The 17883-nt window shown below is 37.5% G+C and overlaps 1 protein-coding gene across 9 annotated transcripts in view; it reads left to right on the top strand.

The window, feature by feature from the left end:
* Window positions 1-17883, top strand: part of SOX6 (SRY-box transcription factor 6) — a 373444-nt gene that overhangs the window by 278280 nt on the left and 77281 nt on the right. For all 9 annotated transcript variants that reach the window (XM_047070868.1, XM_047070866.1, XM_047070864.1 and 6 more), the window contains 3 exons: window positions 4777-4926; window positions 10559-10742; window positions 13762-13949. In XM_047070868.1, coding sequence (XP_046926824.1) covers window positions 4777-4926; window positions 10559-10742; window positions 13762-13949 — 522 coding nt within the window. The remainder of the gene's footprint in view (window positions 1-4776; window positions 4927-10558; window positions 10743-13761; window positions 13950-17883) is intronic.

Here is a 17883-nt window from a genome sequence, read left to right as displayed (position 1 = left end):
ACACACACACACACACACACACACACACACACAAAGAATTTCACCATAAGGCTGAGTTTGGTAGGACCTACTGTTTTGTGTTGAATGTAAGTGGCCCTAGTTATTAAAGTGTCACTAGGATACAAATGCAAGATAGGTTTTTTTTTGAAGGCTAGTCTCAGGACACAGAGGTCTAGAAATAGTATTAGAGGTATGGATTTATGACATCTTCATAGGACTTCCTTAATCCAATGTATTTAAAAGATTCGTCAATAAGTTGGTGGTAAAGCATAGAAAAGATTCTTTGTGTCTTGGCTTTAATTCATTGCTTTTTCTAGATACTTCTTGTTGGGGGGAATAAAGTCTAAAATGATTCATGTGGCCTTTAAGACTCTACCCCTCTCTTAGGGGCGCCTGGGTGGCGCAGTCGGTTAAGCGTCCGACTTCAGCCAGGTCACTATCTCGCGGTCCGGGAGTTCGAGCCCCGCGTCGGGCTCTGGGCTGATGGCTCAGAGCCTGGAGCCTGCTTCCGATTCTGTGTCTCCCTCTCTCTCTGCCCCTCCCCCATTCATGCTCTGTCTCTCTCTGTCCCAAAAATAAATAAACGTTGAAAAAAAAAATTAAAAAAAAAAAAGACTCTACCCCTCTCTAGCCTCTTGTCATGCCACTGTACCCACACTTAACCGTCCTTTCATGTTGGCCCTTTTTTAGTATCTTGAAAACGTTACTTTCTTTTCTACCCCAGGGCCATAATAATCAATGTTTCTTTTTTCTGGAATGTTCTTTATAACCTTTCCTCCTGGTTAATTCTTACTTAAAGTGTTATTTCCTTGGAGAAGCGATTTTGATTCTCCAGACTATGTTAAATGTCTTTGTTAGATGGTCTTTTGACATTCTGTATTTTTCTTTCTCAGCACTTAACCTGAACATAATTCACAGTTACTGTCTAAGCATTTATTTAATATCAGGTTTTCTTTCTAGCTCCATTAAGGTAGTAACTGTTTTCGAGTTGCTTGCTGTTGTACCTCCAGTGTTTAGCATAGTGTTTAGTTAATAGTAAGCATTTGATAAAGATTTGTTGTTGAACAAATTCATCAATGCTGGAAATGTACTCGTGATGTGCAGAGGTTGGTTCATCATATAGCCATTTCTACTTTAAATGGTAATGTTGGAATGAGAGCCAAAGTGTTCTTCTATTATCTAGTTATATCATCTTGAGCGTGATACTTCTCTTCTCTAGTCCTCCTCTCATCAGAAGAATGAGGAGGTAAGACTAGACTAAATGATCTGTGAAGGCCCTTTCAGTTCTAGATGTGAAGTATGTCAGTTTTCAGCTTACCAAAATCTTAATAATGACTACTTTATTAAAACTGAACTAATACTAAAGGTGGAATATTTCTGCCATAAAATAGTGAAAGCATTTCTTAAAGTGCTCCAATAAAATCTGAGTGATTTTATAATTTTGAAAAATATTTAGCTAGGCTCATTTTTACATATATGCACTGCATGACTTTTATATATCTTGGATAAAGAAACAACTCAATATCCCAAACAATCACTGAACATTTTTCAAAATTAAAATGGAAAAAAAAGTCTATATTTACAGAAATAGTCTTCACCAAAGTTTAAATGTTTATGGGACTCTGGCTAAGTCTGTTATAAGCTTTACTACAGTGTTGGTTTTTTAAACCTCAACTGTGTTTGGAAATGAATATTCATTATTATCATCATTGTGTCTGTGAACTATGATCTCAGAATCCTATGACATTTTTGTAAACTCTTGCGTAATCGTTAACCAGAGCTTAACCCTTTCCTTTCCCAAACCATTAGTCTGCAAAGGACTTTTCTAACTAAAGCTATTTACTTGGATAACTAATATTTTCTGTTCTTTCAAAAAGGATGTGGTATCATTTAGAGAAACTTTAAATTTATAAGTAAACTAAGAAGAAAAATCAATACCACCCCTCAGTTGCTGCTCAAGCAGTAGAATTTGTGTTAGAAAAGTTTAAGACAGGTGACTAAAGCCAGCAGTTATTAAAAAAGCTTTCTAGTCAACGTTTTAACAAATGACTTCAAAAGAATCATTTCTTTTGAAACAATGTAATTTAATTTGGGCTGGGCTTATTTTCTTTTATTTATTTATTTATTTATTTATTTATTTAATTTATTAATTAATTTATTTAATTTATTTTTGAAACGCAACACCATAACATTATTCATTATGTATGATAAATATAATCATGTACTACTTCTTTCGCCTCATTTTTAGAAAATATCTCTCCTTCTTAACATCCAGTGATTTTATATAGTATGTTAATTCAAAAATATTGATTGGTTATCTCTTATTTGCAAGGTACTATTCTCTCTTCTTGCCCTCAGAAATAATTAGGTTGATCATGACTTCGATAAGCTTACAGTCTATCAAGCATGATAAGACATATATACACAACTAAGCACAGGTTTAAAAACAGTGGTAAGTGCCACAAAAAAAGGTGCATGTCAGGTGTTAAGGATCTATATCTTACATCTTCTCCAAAACTATATGCCTATTCCAAGACTTTGAAACCTCCACAGCTCCTAAAACAGAGCCTTGCATATAGAACATATTCAATTAGTGTTAGCTTAGAAGATGAGCTATCTTTGAAATCATTTGGCAAGCCTATACCTATTCAATGAACGACATTTTTTTTACCCAGGTCAGATCTGCAATCTTCAGTCTGAAAAGCATGGTACTTATATCTAAAATTATACATTTTGTCAGACAGACTGTGAACATTTTTATTTTCATGAGTGCCTTCTATCTTTACATCATATTCTATTTTCTGTTTTTTTTTATTTCGAAGCTTATTCTACTAAATCTTTTCTGATCTCCTACTGACCAGTTTACTCAGCTCTATAAATTTTGTGGTGTGTGGAGATGCCCCTTCTTGCTTCTACTGTATCAGTGATGGCAGCTCACAAGGAACTCTGAGGAACCCCAAGTCTGAGGAATCTCAGTGTTTCTGGGGTCATTCCTCTCATAGGTACAAACCAGTAGAGAGAGATATAAAATAAATGATTATCAAAGCTTTAGAGGAAGCAATTAACATTATTTCTAAAAAGCGACTATCTTGTTCAAGCTGAAGGATTTCTGAATTTAGTCAGCTTTTAAAAAAATAGATTTGTTCCCAGGGATTTTTTTTTCCTGTGTTTTTTTTTTTTTCCACTAGTTGAAGTTCCCTGGAGGACTCAAGATCGTCTGATCTTGTGAATTATTGAGGTAAAATGAAGGCATAAATGATGCTTAAGGACTCCTGCCTCTCAAAGATTTCATGACTCTTTAATACTCAGTCGTAGGGCACGTTAGTCATGATACTAGATACCATGTAGCCAACACTGTCTCAGCTCTCAACCATCTTCACTCCATTCAATACCAAACTTTTCATCAGTGGCTTTATCCAAGAAGCAAATTTTCAGAAGCTTCACTTGCCCCTCTTTTGAAGACACTTGGCTGAATTTCAAAGGAAAAGGATACCACAGAGTAAAAAGGAAATAGAAGAGGCAGCCTTTTCTCCCCCTAAGTTCTAGCAGTTTGACTTACTCTTACTTGTGAATTTTTCTTGCCACTGAGTCATTGCACATACAGAATTATGAAACTTTAATTTCTTTAGAGGCTTGTTATATTAGAAAAATTGTTCCAAAGAAAGCAACAATCATGACATAAGCACATCTGGCTCTTGCAAATTATTCTTTATTAAGCTTTCATTTAATTACATGTGCTGAAAGGTCTGTTTTTGATTACTGTAATTTTTTTTATTTGTCCATCTGAATGATAGTAATGCTGGAAATTACATACAAACCACCTGTTTTTTTTTCCCCCTTACTAATATGACAAAGTTTGAGCTATTTTCTCTGTGGTTGATGAACTAGGAAGCTTATTTATTATGATACACATAGGACTGTCAAGGTAATGGCTTAATCTTGATTATAAGAAGAAAAGAAAATATTTGAATGGAGTTCCCAAGCATTAAATAGTGTGAAGACTGAGGCATCTGAATTCTGGCTAACTATAGAAGATCAACACATTCATTTATTATCAATTTCAACCAAAAGCTAATAAAACAACAGTCAAGGATTTAACATCCTGTGCTAGGAAAGAGAAGTTTCATTTCATTTCATTTCATTTCATTTTTTTGGTCACAAATCTGGCTATATTCTCTTGAGGATTATTTTATATGCTGCCTAGAAATAAGACCCCAAGAAAACAATGCCTGCTGTTGGGCCTGGGGATCTTGAAGGCAGCATTCTTATCATCCGGAAGGATCAGCATCCCCAGAGAAGCTTGGTCAGTATTAAATAAGAACAGTGTTCTTCCAGGAATCCCTAGGAAAGTTCAGATTAGTTTCTTAGTTCATGAATATTAAAATTGCATGAATGGACATATTGACATTTAAAGAACTTTTTATAAAGATTTTAGGCACTAGAAAGAACCGTAGAGACCATTTAGTCAAATTCCTTTTTGTACTGAAGAAATTGAGTTCTAGAGCAACCGAATCCTTTGTTCACGTTCATCAAGTTACTGCTACAAGCACCAGGAACAAGACAATGGCTCCCATACTAGTACTCTTTCTTTATATTATTTGGGCTCTCACATTCCCTTTTTAAAAGATAGTGAGAGAGAAATCACAAGGTTGTCAGGGGAGTAGTTATGTAACAACACGGTAAGTTTTGTTTTTGTTTTTTGTTTTGTTTTGTGTTTTTTGAAACTCAATTTCGGCTGCATCTAAAGAGATAATGTTTGTCTCCCCTGTTTTGCAGCAGCTCTATGCCGCTCAGCTGGCCAGCATGCAGGTGTCACCTGGAGCAAAGATGCCATCAGCTCCACAGCCACCAAACACAGCAGGGGCAGTCTCACCTACCGGGATAAAAAATGAAAAGAGAGGGACCAGCCCTGTAACTCAAGTTAAGGTACTTGCTTTGCAGGATTGTGAAAACAGTTTGGAAAACAGCTTCACAAGAAAAGTAGTGAACCAGGCTGGGTTGGGAATAAGCAGCAGGAAGCATAGCAGCATAAAGGAAACCCAAATGCTTCTCTTTATGGTAAATTTCATGATTGAGCACTGAGAAACAGGTGTTTCCCTTTTGATAACAATAGTGCCATATTGTGAGCGCTTTACCTAAATCTGCAAACTCACTTCTCAAGAGTTTTCCCCATTTGGATTCTGGCTTTTATTTTTTAATGTTCATTGGCATGAATGGCCATGGTTTTATTACCAGTCTTTCTCATAGATTTGTGACACTTTCTCTCTAAGTTCCTGAAACAGGTGGGAGCCAACTTACAGTACCGGAAAAGGAGGTTCTCAAAACTTTAGATTTTAAAAAGGGGGACAGAAAAGAATCTAGTGCTGGGCCTTATATGGTTTGTTGATAAAGGACTGTCCTCTGAAAACATTTATAAAATGGGCTCTGAGGAATGAGTGGTATCATTATCTATTCATGCTTTGATGCCCGGTAGTTGTGAGAGGATATGCAGGCTCTCCCAAGTTATGGCTGGGACATTGATAGATGCCTTTCCTCACTAATTTTCAGTGTCTTAAAATGTGGCACCCAGGAGGTACTTGGCGACAGAGGGAAATGGATGGATGATGCGCTCCAACTTTGTGCTGCAGCTGGTACCTATAGGTGGTACTGGTTGGTTTTTATAATATAGTTCAGGGAGACAATTGTTTTGTATCATTGACTTATCTACTCGGAGGGATACGCCAGCGCAGATGTATTGTTATAATGTGCCCAAAGTACTACATTTGGAGAAATTTTGCAATTATTAAATTTTCACAAGGAAACATCTAAGGCCAACAAAAAAGCATCAAATGCTACAAAGCCACTGAAAATGTATTATTTTTCCATAATGTTTTTGAGTATCTCAAAATTCCTGCCTGCAATTTTGAGATACTCCACATTTTGAGTATCTCAAAATTCCTGCCCAAAGGAATTAATTTAATGCCACCCATGCTTTAAACTCTCCAAAGACATAGATGAACATTTATGCTTTGTTGTTAGAAATACTGAGATATAACAAGAGCAGCTTACATTTAATAAGATAGCATTACTTACAGAAACAAGCTACCTATTTTGTGTTCCAAGAGTTTCTGTTTGTGAATAAGAGAACGCTACAACTCAAACCACAGCACTTTGTTTAATTGTAGTTGTTAGAGTATGAACTTATCAGACGGTATTGACTTGAAGTATTGAGTATTAGATATTTTAACATGAAAAAGTCACTTTATAAGTGAGTTGGCCAAATGGAACTGCACCAAACCAAGTCTTTACTGGATGAGTAAAATGTTCCCTGGTTAAATTCAAGTTTACATCTGCTTTTACCATTCCAGCTTTGTGGGCCAACTGAGTTTTATTACTCACTTGACCACATGCAAATTCTTAGGGAGTTCTCTATATAATTTGACTTGACTATATTTTATGTTAATAACAAAGGAAACATTCCTTATACTTATTAGATTGTTTGTTGTATGTGTGGGTAAAAATATATAGACCAAGACATAAAGCAAATGTTTTAAATTAAAAAAAATAAAAGCTTCTGCCTACTAATGAAGAAGTTCTGAGAATAATCTCATAATTTGCTAATTGAAAGCATTATGGTCACTAAAATGTTTCTGTCTATAATCATTGCTTTCCCTCTGTATATAACATGACCACATGACACGAGGCATAGTTTGCTGAAGGTAACAAAATTAAACATAGATCATCTTATTGTACCTTCTTTCCCTGAGAGTTTTTATCTACAATAAATATCAATATTGGAAATCAGAATGTTTTTGTTCAGATTTCAGTTCTACCACTTTTACCACATGTCCCTTTGGACAATTTGCTTAACTTCTTTCAGTCTTAGTTTTCTGCTTTGAGAAATGGGAGTTAATATTATTATGAGTCTTAAGTCCTCTCGCACATAGTGAGTGTTTCATTAATGTTAGTATAGCAGTGATCATGATGATGATGATCTGATGGTAATAAAGATGACGGTGGTGGTGGTGGTAGCGATTATAATTGAAGCATCTAGTTGTGTACCAAGAGAGCCTAACAAAATACCTGGAGGATTTCCATTGTCAGCCATAATGGAGCAACAGGGATCGGATTTAGTCTTCCAGCTTAGGTAACTGAAACACAGGACAAGATATATAAAACAATGATTTTCAGGTATTTACGATAGGAATATAGGACACTGATTCCTGAGAAAAGAGAAACAAATGAGAAAAGTACTACAGTTATTCCAGTTTACTGTCAAAAGGTTGTTTATAGGTAAGAGTGCAAGGAGGGATACCCACACGGAACACGGCAGCTCCCTGAATAGAGACGTAGAGTTCAGAGTTTTGGGATGCCAAGGTAGGTAAGAATTTGTGAGGTAGAGTACCAGAGAGGAGAGAGCTGCACAGAGGGAGAGAGGACTGAAAATCTGTAGGGGATTCTCCTGTATTTAGTGGAGTATTGATCATCATATGCATACGAAGAAACTCTCTGAGGCCAATGAAAAATACCAGATGTAGCAGGCAAAGCTATCACAAGGTTCACAGAGCACTGAGAATGGGTTTGTATTCCCATTAGCCAGAGTGGAAAGATCTCCTGATGCATGGGGTATCAGGTAGGGTTCCTCAGAAGGGTGTTACCTCAGTAATGGGACCAAATTATCCCTAGATTAATGGCTGCTCTGAACCTGCCTAACAAAGCTTAAATGCAAGCCTAGAAAGGATCAAATTTTTCTGTGTCTCAGAACATGTGTCTCAGAACAAAGTCCAAAATATTTGAAAAATGCCCAAACTCCAACACCCAGAACTGTAAAATTCACAGTGTGTAGCCTCCATTCAATAATTACCAGGCCTTTGAGGCACCTGGGTGACTCAGTTGGTTAAGCATCTGACTTCAGATCAGATCATGATCTCACAGTTCACAAGTTCAAGTCCAGCGTGGGGATCTGTGCTGACAGCTTAGAGCCTGGAGCCTGCTTCAGATTCTGTGTCTCTCTCTGTCTCTGCCCCTTCCCCGCTTGTGCTCTGTCTCTCTCTCTCAAAAATAAATAAACATTAACAAAATAATTGCCAGGCTTTTATAGAAGCAAGAAAATATGAACAATAATGAAGAGAAAACTCAATCAATAGAAATAGGCCCCCAAATAGCACAGATGATAGAATTAGTAGTTAAGATGGTAAAAACAGCTACTACTACAACTTTGCCAAATGAGAAGGTAGGCAAATCTTCCCCCTAAACACACCCATAAAATTTATGTCAAGCTAAGGGCATGCTGTGAGAACCAGTATCGGGCCTGCCACGGTGACAAGGGATTTGATGCTTCCCATGCCCAGTGGCGTTGTTGGTGGAAGTGGCAATTACTGAGCTATGAAAATAAATAGAGCATATTCAAAGCTGAAAAATAAAAGATATTATAAACACCACATGTTTAAGAAGATAGGAAAATATGAGCATTATAAGGCAAGACATGGAACACATACATGGAATGTCTGGAGATAAGAAATAGTTTTTGAGATGAAAACTATACTGGATTAGTACTGATGGGATTAGTAACAATTAGATATCACAGAAGAAAAGATTAGTGAACTTGATGATGGAATGATGAAACTATCCAGAATGAAATACATAAATAAAAAAAAAAAAGACTATCAGTGCTGTTGGACATCAAATGACCTAGTATGCTCCTAGAGCCCCAGAAAGAAAAGGAAGGAACAGAAAAATATATTTGAAGAAGTAATGGCTAAAAATGTTTTAACATTGAAGAACACTTTGAACTCAGATATCTAAGAATCACAGTGAACCCCAAATAAAAGAAACATGGAGAAAACTAAATATCTAGCATATAAATCACTATTATTTAGAAAGGAGTGAAGGAACTAGTCTAAATATCCTTTGAGTGTAGAGAAAAGAGAAATACATTGTAATGAAGCATGTAAGATGTTTTTGACGTGCATAGTAGATATAACTGTGTTTCCTGAGACCTATCCTCCGTGTAGATATAGATAAATGTACATCACAACAGATGTACTGGATTATCTATTTCCTACCAAGACAAAAAGAAAATATTCACTATGTTTTTGAGTGACTTATTTTCTCTGATAGTTTAATAGAAAGAGCATCTGGGATTTGGAATCCAGTAAAGTGCAATTCAAGTGCTGTCCCTCCACGTATGGCTTTGGACAGTGATTTTATCACTCTGACCCTTCCTCCTCTGTCAATTTAGAATAGCACTCCCCAACTTCATAGACTTATTGCTAGTTAAAGGAGTGAATATGTGTGAAAATGTCTAGCACAGTGCCTGCTGTATACTGGCTTCTCTGTGCATGTGATTTCTATTTTCTCTTTCTAATCTTCTTGAGTAGTCTGTTCTGGTATCTTTTTTGTCCCTCCCCTTAAACAGTGACCATTGATACAGGAAGAGACCATAGAGATCAGCTAGAATCAGGCTCTCTTTTTCTACCAATGAAGAAATTGAACCCCAGAGAAGTCACATGTTTGCCAACGGGGAGGATGTTCTGTTTCCAAGCTCTACTGTGTGCTTTAAAAAATGGCATTAAAAGCAAGTTCTCTGTGCCTTTTCAGAAGCAAAACAGAAGTTAACATTTGCCAACAATTTTTATCTTAGAGCACAGTAATATAGATCTTAAAACTGAACATTTAAATGAACATGTTTATATTACAACTAAATTTCTAGAATGATGGACGTGTTGTTATGTGTGTTTAACGGCAGGATAAATGAGACAAAATAAAGGCAGGGAGCTTAGCTTTCAAGCTCCTGGTTGCACTAGAGTTACAAGCCAGATATGTGAATACTGTGCTTGGTATAGAAGGGCAGGCATCTTAAAATAGACACTCTGTAAATATGTGTAGCAAAGATTATAAAGAAACATCACTTTAGACATGAAAAATAAATTACATATAGCATGGTATGTAAAACATAATTATAATGTGTGCTTGCTCTTTGCAAAAATTAATTTTAAACATGAATAGAGACCAGAATATAGACCATGAGGCGTGTCCACACCCAGAAAGCCACATAGAAGCCATGCTGTGGCATGCGGCTCCCTGGGCAGAGGCCCAGGAGAGCAGAAGAAGCCTGTGTTTCCATTTTTAAAGTACTTGCAATTGTTTGATTTAAAATATATATTAAAAAATTAGCTGCAGAGCCTATTTATAGTTGCAGGAACTTTTCAGAGAGAATAACACAAAAGCACTACAGAGCTGCTGAAATTTTAAATAATTCTTTGTAAATGCCCTAGGTTAATTTAGATCCTTGAAAACACATTAGGAAATTAAGCTGTAATGTGAGCTAATTCAGATTTTAATTTGGCAAAAAGAATGATCCAACTACACAGTTAATGTAAATAGAAGCATAACACAGGGAAATTAATGAGGTTTCCTTCCGATGAATCTTCAAGGAGGTAGATAATTAGCTTCTTTTGTTATTATTGCAGGAGAATGTGGCATTGTCTCTGAGGTGTAAAATAACTGTGGCTTACTAAGTGATAATGTGCTTCATTTGTCTTCTTTTTTAATAATTATTTATGTTAAACTCTTGTAGGACGAAGCAGCAGCACAGCCGCTAAATCTCTCTTCCCGACCCAAGACAGCCGAGCCTGTAAAGTCCCCAACATCTCCCACCCAGAGTCTCTTCCCAGCCAGCAAAACCAGCCCCGTTAATCTGCCTAACAAAAGCAGCATCCCCAGCCCCATTGGAGGAAGTTTGGGAAGAGGATCCTCTTTAGGTAAATGGAAAGGTCAACAACAGGAAGAGATGTATGAATTGGGTAAAAATGAAGCAGACCTGTTCAGTGCTGACTGATCCCTGTTTCCAAAGTGTTCCTTAGTCCAGGGGACGGGGGTGGGGAAGTAAAATCCTTTCTACTAAAACATAACTAACACCTTTTGGTGTCTTGGAGTGATTAGAACTTTTGGAAAAGTCATAATATAAATCCTGCTGGGATGGGATATTTAGATGCTGATGAGTTAGATCTAGCAAATCAGAGACTTGGGGATTTCTGTGTTTGGTTAGTGCTTTGCCGCTGAAGCAACTCTAGGCAGACGAGAGTGATCAAGAAAACTCCAAGGGCCTAAAGGGACCTGACCTCCAAGCTGCCTGCTAAAAGTCCCAAGTTTCTTTGAAGCTTTATATTTTCTTTTTTAAATGTATGTGAATTTTACATCTTATTCCTTATTAGTTTTGCTTTAAAACAAATGTGAATGACACGCTTCGATGGCATAATATGAAATAAGATTGGTATCTGATAAGATATGTCATAATGATCCTCTGGTTTCTTACACTCTCTGATATATTGCCAAGTATCTCTAGGGACATTCATACCCCAGTGAGAAGTATAGAGGAAAAACATGAGTTTTGGCATCAGACAGACTTGGACTCAGAGCCTTCACTTACTCGTTATGTGACCCTGCGAAAGTTATTTAATATTTGTGAACTCAGTTTCCTAATCTCTTAGAGGGGAATATTATTACCTAGCTCATAGGTTGTTGTGAGAATTAAGAGAGAAAAATGCATATAAAATGCCTAACAGTGTCTGACACCTAGAAGTCATGTTATTTAAAAAGACTGGACTGAACCAATACCAACAGATTTACATACACATGTGGAATGAAACAATAAATGTAAAAGCATTTGTCAGTAGCAGAGTGCCAAATAAGTATTAACATGTTGTTACTAAGCCTCTTCGTTTCTGTAAGATACAGAGATTCCAAGGGATTGGGGACTTAGATTCTTCACATTACCTTCCTTGCCTTATTGAGTCCCAGAGCCTGAAATGCTTGTTATAATAAACAAAATAATATGTAAGTGTAGTCATGTGCAGTTTAAAAGTCATTTTTGCCTACATATCTCATTTGATTTTTCATAATAATCTTATGTGGTAGTGCATTATTACCCTCATTGTATGATAAAGTAAACTGTGATTCTTACAGGTAAAATGGCTTGCTCACAGCCAGGTAGCTATTAATTAGTAAAGCCAAGAAGACTAGAATCTGGGCCCTCTCACCTGAGTTCTATAAACTCAGTGCTGTTTTATGTGAGGTCACAGTTGGAGTGTTTGCTGCACTGTGCTGGGGTTAAGTGAATCTTCTGATGGTGAGACATAATTTTTCCTCATTCAGATTTGGGACATTAGGATTCATACAGCAGCCTATTCTCATTTTGAGTCAGAGTGCCTCCTCGAGGGGCCAGGAGGTTTTCACTCCAAGTCAGTGATACTCGTGTGGGAGAGAGAAGTGAGTCATTTCCAGCATGTGAATATGGTTGCTGGATTGTTGGAAGCTTGAGATAAGGAAAAAAAAAAAGCCAACTTAAGGATAAATCCTAGGCTTGATCTTGAAATGGCCTTTCCATAGTCTAATTCTGAATTTTGTTTGGAAAGTATTTGCTATGTATACTGAGCATCATGAGGGACAAAGGAGACTATGTCACAGGCCCTGCTCTTATGGAGTTTATCCTTCAGCAGAGCATATTTCTTGGATCATGAGCTAGAAATAGGCTGAAGCAATCACAATTTTGTCCAGGCAATATTGGATAGAAATGTTTTGTTTTGTTTTTATCAGAAGAGTTCCAGAGCAAAATATAATGGGTTTTCTAAATCCTAACAAGTGATTGTTTGACTTTTAAATAATTTTCTATAGACAGCCTTGGGAATTTTTTCTAAACGCATTCATATGCACATGTATTGCACACACGTAGAGGCGTGGCATAGGCTTGACTCTAGTCTGGTTCTCTCTGTTCTGTCTGAGGTGTGTGCATGCATATACACATACATGTGCTATGAAATGTTCATACCAGGATACAAACAAGTGGATCGCATTAAACTTTACCATAGCAGCTGCAATCTATCAGCAAGCAGTTGCCCTCTTTCTGTCTAAAATTGGAAAAGCTTATATAAAGTATTAATTTTAACCTACAGTAAAATAGAAGCCATGGAGGAGAATTAGTTTAATTTCATTTTTCCCCCTCCGAGTTGCATGGAATATAATGAAAGTAAATATTTATTCTCACTGTACTTGGAGCTTTGTACTGATGTGAAAACCATTCCCACACATACAGCCTCGCTATCACGAAAACAGGGAGCTGAGAGCAGTGGGTGTTCGGTTGGGGGTAGGGAATGGGTTGTCATTCTCTTGGTAAATAACTGAGGCAGCATGATGAGTAGAATGCTTCATTAACCAGCCAGTGATTGGGGAATGGGGAGTGCAGTGTATTCCTTCCCGCCTCCTCTCTCCTGCAGTGGACATATGAGCACACAGATAAAGATGTCACTAATGTACACATGTAGCCTCACAGAATTTGTTTCTGCTAGGCCAGAGACAGCTCTCTTGCATTAGTATACCCAGGGTAACAGGCATCCTGCACAGAGATCTCTGTACCTGTCTCTAACCCCTTCTTCCCGACTACTCCCCATCTAATTGGTAGATGTAGCCAGAAGACAGACAGACACACACACACATACACACACACACACACACACACACACACACACACACACACACAATTGGAATCTAGGAACCCTCATCTGTGAGGAGGTGGGACTGGAGTGCTGGGGTATCCTCCAAGGGCTAAAAACCCAGCACAGCTTGGTTTCCCTGTGGTCTATGTATAGTATTGCAGTTTTCTTAATAACAAACATACCCTTTCTTTGTCTGGAGAATGCAGCATTCTACAGGGGATTGGATAGTGGCAGTATTTTGTTAGCATCTAACCTGATAAGCTTCTAATAATGCATCCTGTGTGTGCAGATATCCTGTCCAGTCTCAACTCCCCTGCCCTGTTTGGAGATCAGGACACAGTGATGAAAGCCATTCAGGAGGCTCGGAAGATGCGAGAACAGATCCAGCGGGAGCAACAACAGCAACAGCCACATGGTGTTGATGGGAAACTATCCTCCATGAACAATATGGGGCTGAACAACTGCAGGAATGAAAAGGTAAAACTTGCTTCCCTCCTTCACTGGCTCTGCTGGACCCATTAGCTCATTCTCCTCTGGCTCTTTCCAGGCAGCCAAAGATTTGGGCTTCTAGCTTGAAGGCTTCAACGTTACTGCTGATGAACAAATACACCCTTTCCCACTTGCTGTGGGGTTGCCTCCCATGCACCCAACCTGGCACCCAATCTACCTGCCTATTGGTATCTTTCTGTCCCATTACAAAAGATTTAAAATATTTTGTAATAAAGGGAATATATGAGGTTATTAGAATAGGAATAGACTATCTGAATATATAAAAAGAAGGAAGAAGCATATATGCTCAGGATGAAGGCTACTCTTTACTATGACTCACCATTGAATTTATTGCTAAGTTCCCTATCCGCCAGGGCAAAAAATTAAAGTAGAGCAACTTTCACAATGCATTCATTTATTTTTTGATTCAACAAATTATGTATCAAGTGCTTATTCTGTATTAGACACTGTTCCAGGCACTGGAGATACAACAGTGAACAAATCAGACAAAAATCCCTGCTCTCATTGAGCCTACACTCTAGGAGAGCAAAGACCATGAGGAAATTAAAAACTACGTAATATAATGTCAGTAAAGTCAGGAGGTGAATAGATGCCATGAGAGAAATAGAAGTAAGTTAAGGAAGTAGGGAGTTACAGGGTTATTCTTTTCGATGGGGTGGAATGGACTTTGAGGAAATAGCACTTCATGGAGACCATGATGGTGTAGGTGATGTGATGAGTCAGAGGAAAAGGATCTAGGCAGCAGGAATGATAAGTACAGGGACCTTAGAGTATAGGAGATCCATGTAGCAAAGGAGATCCATGTAGCAAAACTAGCATATGAGAAGGAAGAGAGGTGGGACACAGAGTAAAGTGATAGCCTGGGGTGGAACTTGCTAGACATTGTAGGCCCTGGAAAGGATTTGCATTTTATTCTGAGGGTGATGGGAATCCCTGGATGGGTTTTGTTCAGGGCACAAACGTGATCTGATTTACATATAAAAGGATCATCCTGACCAATATGCAAGAATGGACTGTAGAAGTTAAGAATGTAAACACATTCTGACTCAAGAATCTGACTCTTGATTTTGGCTCAGGTGATGATCTCACAGGTTCCTGAGTTTGAGCCCCACACCGGGCTCTGTAGGGATAGCACAGATCCTGCATGGGATGCTCTCTCTTGCCCTCTCTCTCTGCCCCTCTCTCATGTGTGCATGCTCTCTCTCTCTCTCTCTCTCTCTCTCTCTCTCTCTCTCTCTGTGTCTTTCAAAAATAAATAAACTTAAAAAGAAAAAAAATAAGTATGGAAATAAGGAGACAAGTTGAGAGGCTATTGTAGTACACTGGGTGAAAAGTTCTGATTATCTGATGAGTGAATGAAACATGCCATTTTTTTTAAAAAAGAGATGACAGTATTTTCCCAGTGCCACATTCTGAAAGTTTTTTTTTTAAACATGAGAACTATATAGGGACACATGAGTAGTATAGTGGGCAGTGTCTTTAGTAATAGTTTTAGAATAAATTTAAAAAGTTGTTTCCATTCGTATGTTTATTCACTATAGGTTGAGACTGTAACTTATAAGTTAGAACCAAGAACCTCCGCTTTGTTTCTATCCTTGCTAATTCTAGCATGGGTGCTGTGATAGACATTCTACTCTTTTGAATAAGCTTATACTGTCCTATTTCCTAGGAGTTTTAAAGTAGCATGTGGAAAAAGTCATGATACAAGTATAAGGTTATGTGCACTGTTACTTGAGTATTCGAATGTATAGCTATAACCAGAATGTTGTGTGTTTTTCTTTGTTTCCTCTTCAAAAGGTATGGTGATGTAATAGTCTGAGATTTTGGGTATATTCGTTTCCTAAAATTGTAACAATGACTAAACTAGATGGCTTAAAACAACAGAAGTTTCTTTTCTCACTGTTCTGGAGGCCAGTTTAAAATCAAGGTGTTGGCTGGGCCATACTCTTTCTGAAAACTCTAGGGAAGATTTCTTCTTTGCCTCTTCCTAGCCTCTGATGGTTGCTGGCAAGCTTTACCATTCCTTGCCTTTTAGCTGCATCACTCCCAATTTCTGCTTCCCTCCATATGGCTGTCTTGTGTGTGTGTGTGTGTGTGTGTCCAAATCTCCCTCTTCTTATAAGGACACAAATCATTCGATTTAGGGTCCACTCTAATCCAGTGTGACCTTGTTTTAACTTGATTACATCTGCAAATACCCCATTTCCAAATAAGGTCACATTCACAGATACCAAGGGTTGGGACTTGAACAAATCTATTTTGGAGACACAATTCAGCCAATTACAGTGCGATACAGAGCCATTACTCATGTTAAATCAACCTCTCATCCTTGATTGATCCCCTATACTCTTTAGCCACACTAGCAGACTGCTGAGATTCAAGGGCTGGGCTGGGGTCTCAGGGGATGGAAGTATGATGGAATTCTCAAAGTATGGACATTATCAAAGTCCTCACATAGATTAGAAGGTTTAGCTCTGGAAGTGTTGACTTTCCAAAGTTTAATAAAGAATTTTATGTCAGTCCTCACTGCACTGACTTACTAATGTTAACATCAAACAATCAATAAAAAATTGATTACTTGGCCTTTTTGCCTTGATTGATCCTCTTGGTGAGAGGTTCAGATCAGGTAGGAGAGAAACTTTGGGGAAATGTGTGTCTTTTGGTAACCTGTTAAGCCATAAACTTTTATATACTTGGGACTCGTGGTTCACATGCCAGTCACTGGATCCGCTCAGTCAACTAAGTACTTCACCCTCACAAGGCAGAACCCCTTTTTGAGAACTTCCTGGGTAGATGGTTACATATAGAGTGAGGTTTCAGGACCACAAAAGAAGAAAAGTCTTGCCCCCAAACTTCTTCTACTATTCTGATATTAGAGATAAACACAGAATTGATCTTTTGATCTATGATAGTTTTCTCAGTGAGAACACCATGAAATAACATATTTACTTTTAATGTGAATAATATATAAGATCCTTTTGGGGGAGCTGGGTGAGTGAATAAATAAGTTTTGGTGTAGGGATATTGAGTGGGAAATTGGGTTAACAACAACAGACTGATACATACACTTGGTACCATCTCCTACTTTACTATTTTGTCAAGGGTTAGTCCTAAAATTAATCTGAGAAGCATGTCAATGACTTATTTATAAGAATCTTTTTTTAATTTATTAGTTTTCAAGTGAAAGTAATACATGTTTACTGAAATTTCTAATACAGAAAAATATATGGTAAAAAGCTAATTATCCTCCTTACCTTATTAACTACTATTAATGATTCAGAAATTTTCTTTAGTAACAATCATTAGTATGTCAGAATTTTCTTTGCATATATGAGAAATTATTAAAGAGTTTTAAAATACATATTCTCACTTGAAATAGTAGTCACTGAGTTGTCACTTACCAGCTGTGTGATATTTGGCAAGTTGATTACCCTCTCTGAACTTCAGTTGCTTCATCTATAATATGAGGATAGTAACCTGAGTTACAATGAAATAAGATACGTGTGAATATACCTAGTACATTCCTGGTGGAGTAGGCATTTTCTTTTATTTCCTATACCTTTTAAGTAAACCATGGGTGACCTTGAATATATAGAACAAAATATACTATTTTGGCACAGTGAAGAAGTCCTCACACAATAATGAGAGGGTCAGAGGAAGGAAATAGTCATTTTTTCAGATTTTGGCATATTGGCTAACTCACATGGTTAAACTCTTTTCCAGATGAGTTGCTACACAAAGCTATGAAATCTTCAGGTTAATTAGGTTAGGTTAGGATTTCTCAACCTCAACATTATTGCCTTTTTTTTTTTTTTTTTTGGCTTGATAATTCTTTATCATGGCAGAGCGGGGGCAACTATCTGGCCTCTACTCATTAGATGCTAGTAGCAACCCTCCATTT

The sequence above is a fragment of the Lynx rufus genome, unplaced genomic scaffold (genome assembly GCF_022079265.1).
Source record: "Lynx rufus isolate CCGP_SWC_20201006 ecotype Redwood Valley unplaced genomic scaffold, mLynRuf1.p SCAF_9, whole genome shotgun sequence".
Taxonomy (NCBI): domain Eukaryota; kingdom Metazoa; phylum Chordata; class Mammalia; order Carnivora; family Felidae; genus Lynx; species Lynx rufus.
Note: the sequence above shows the minus strand (reverse complement) of the source record. Positions and strands in the feature narration are given on the sequence as shown.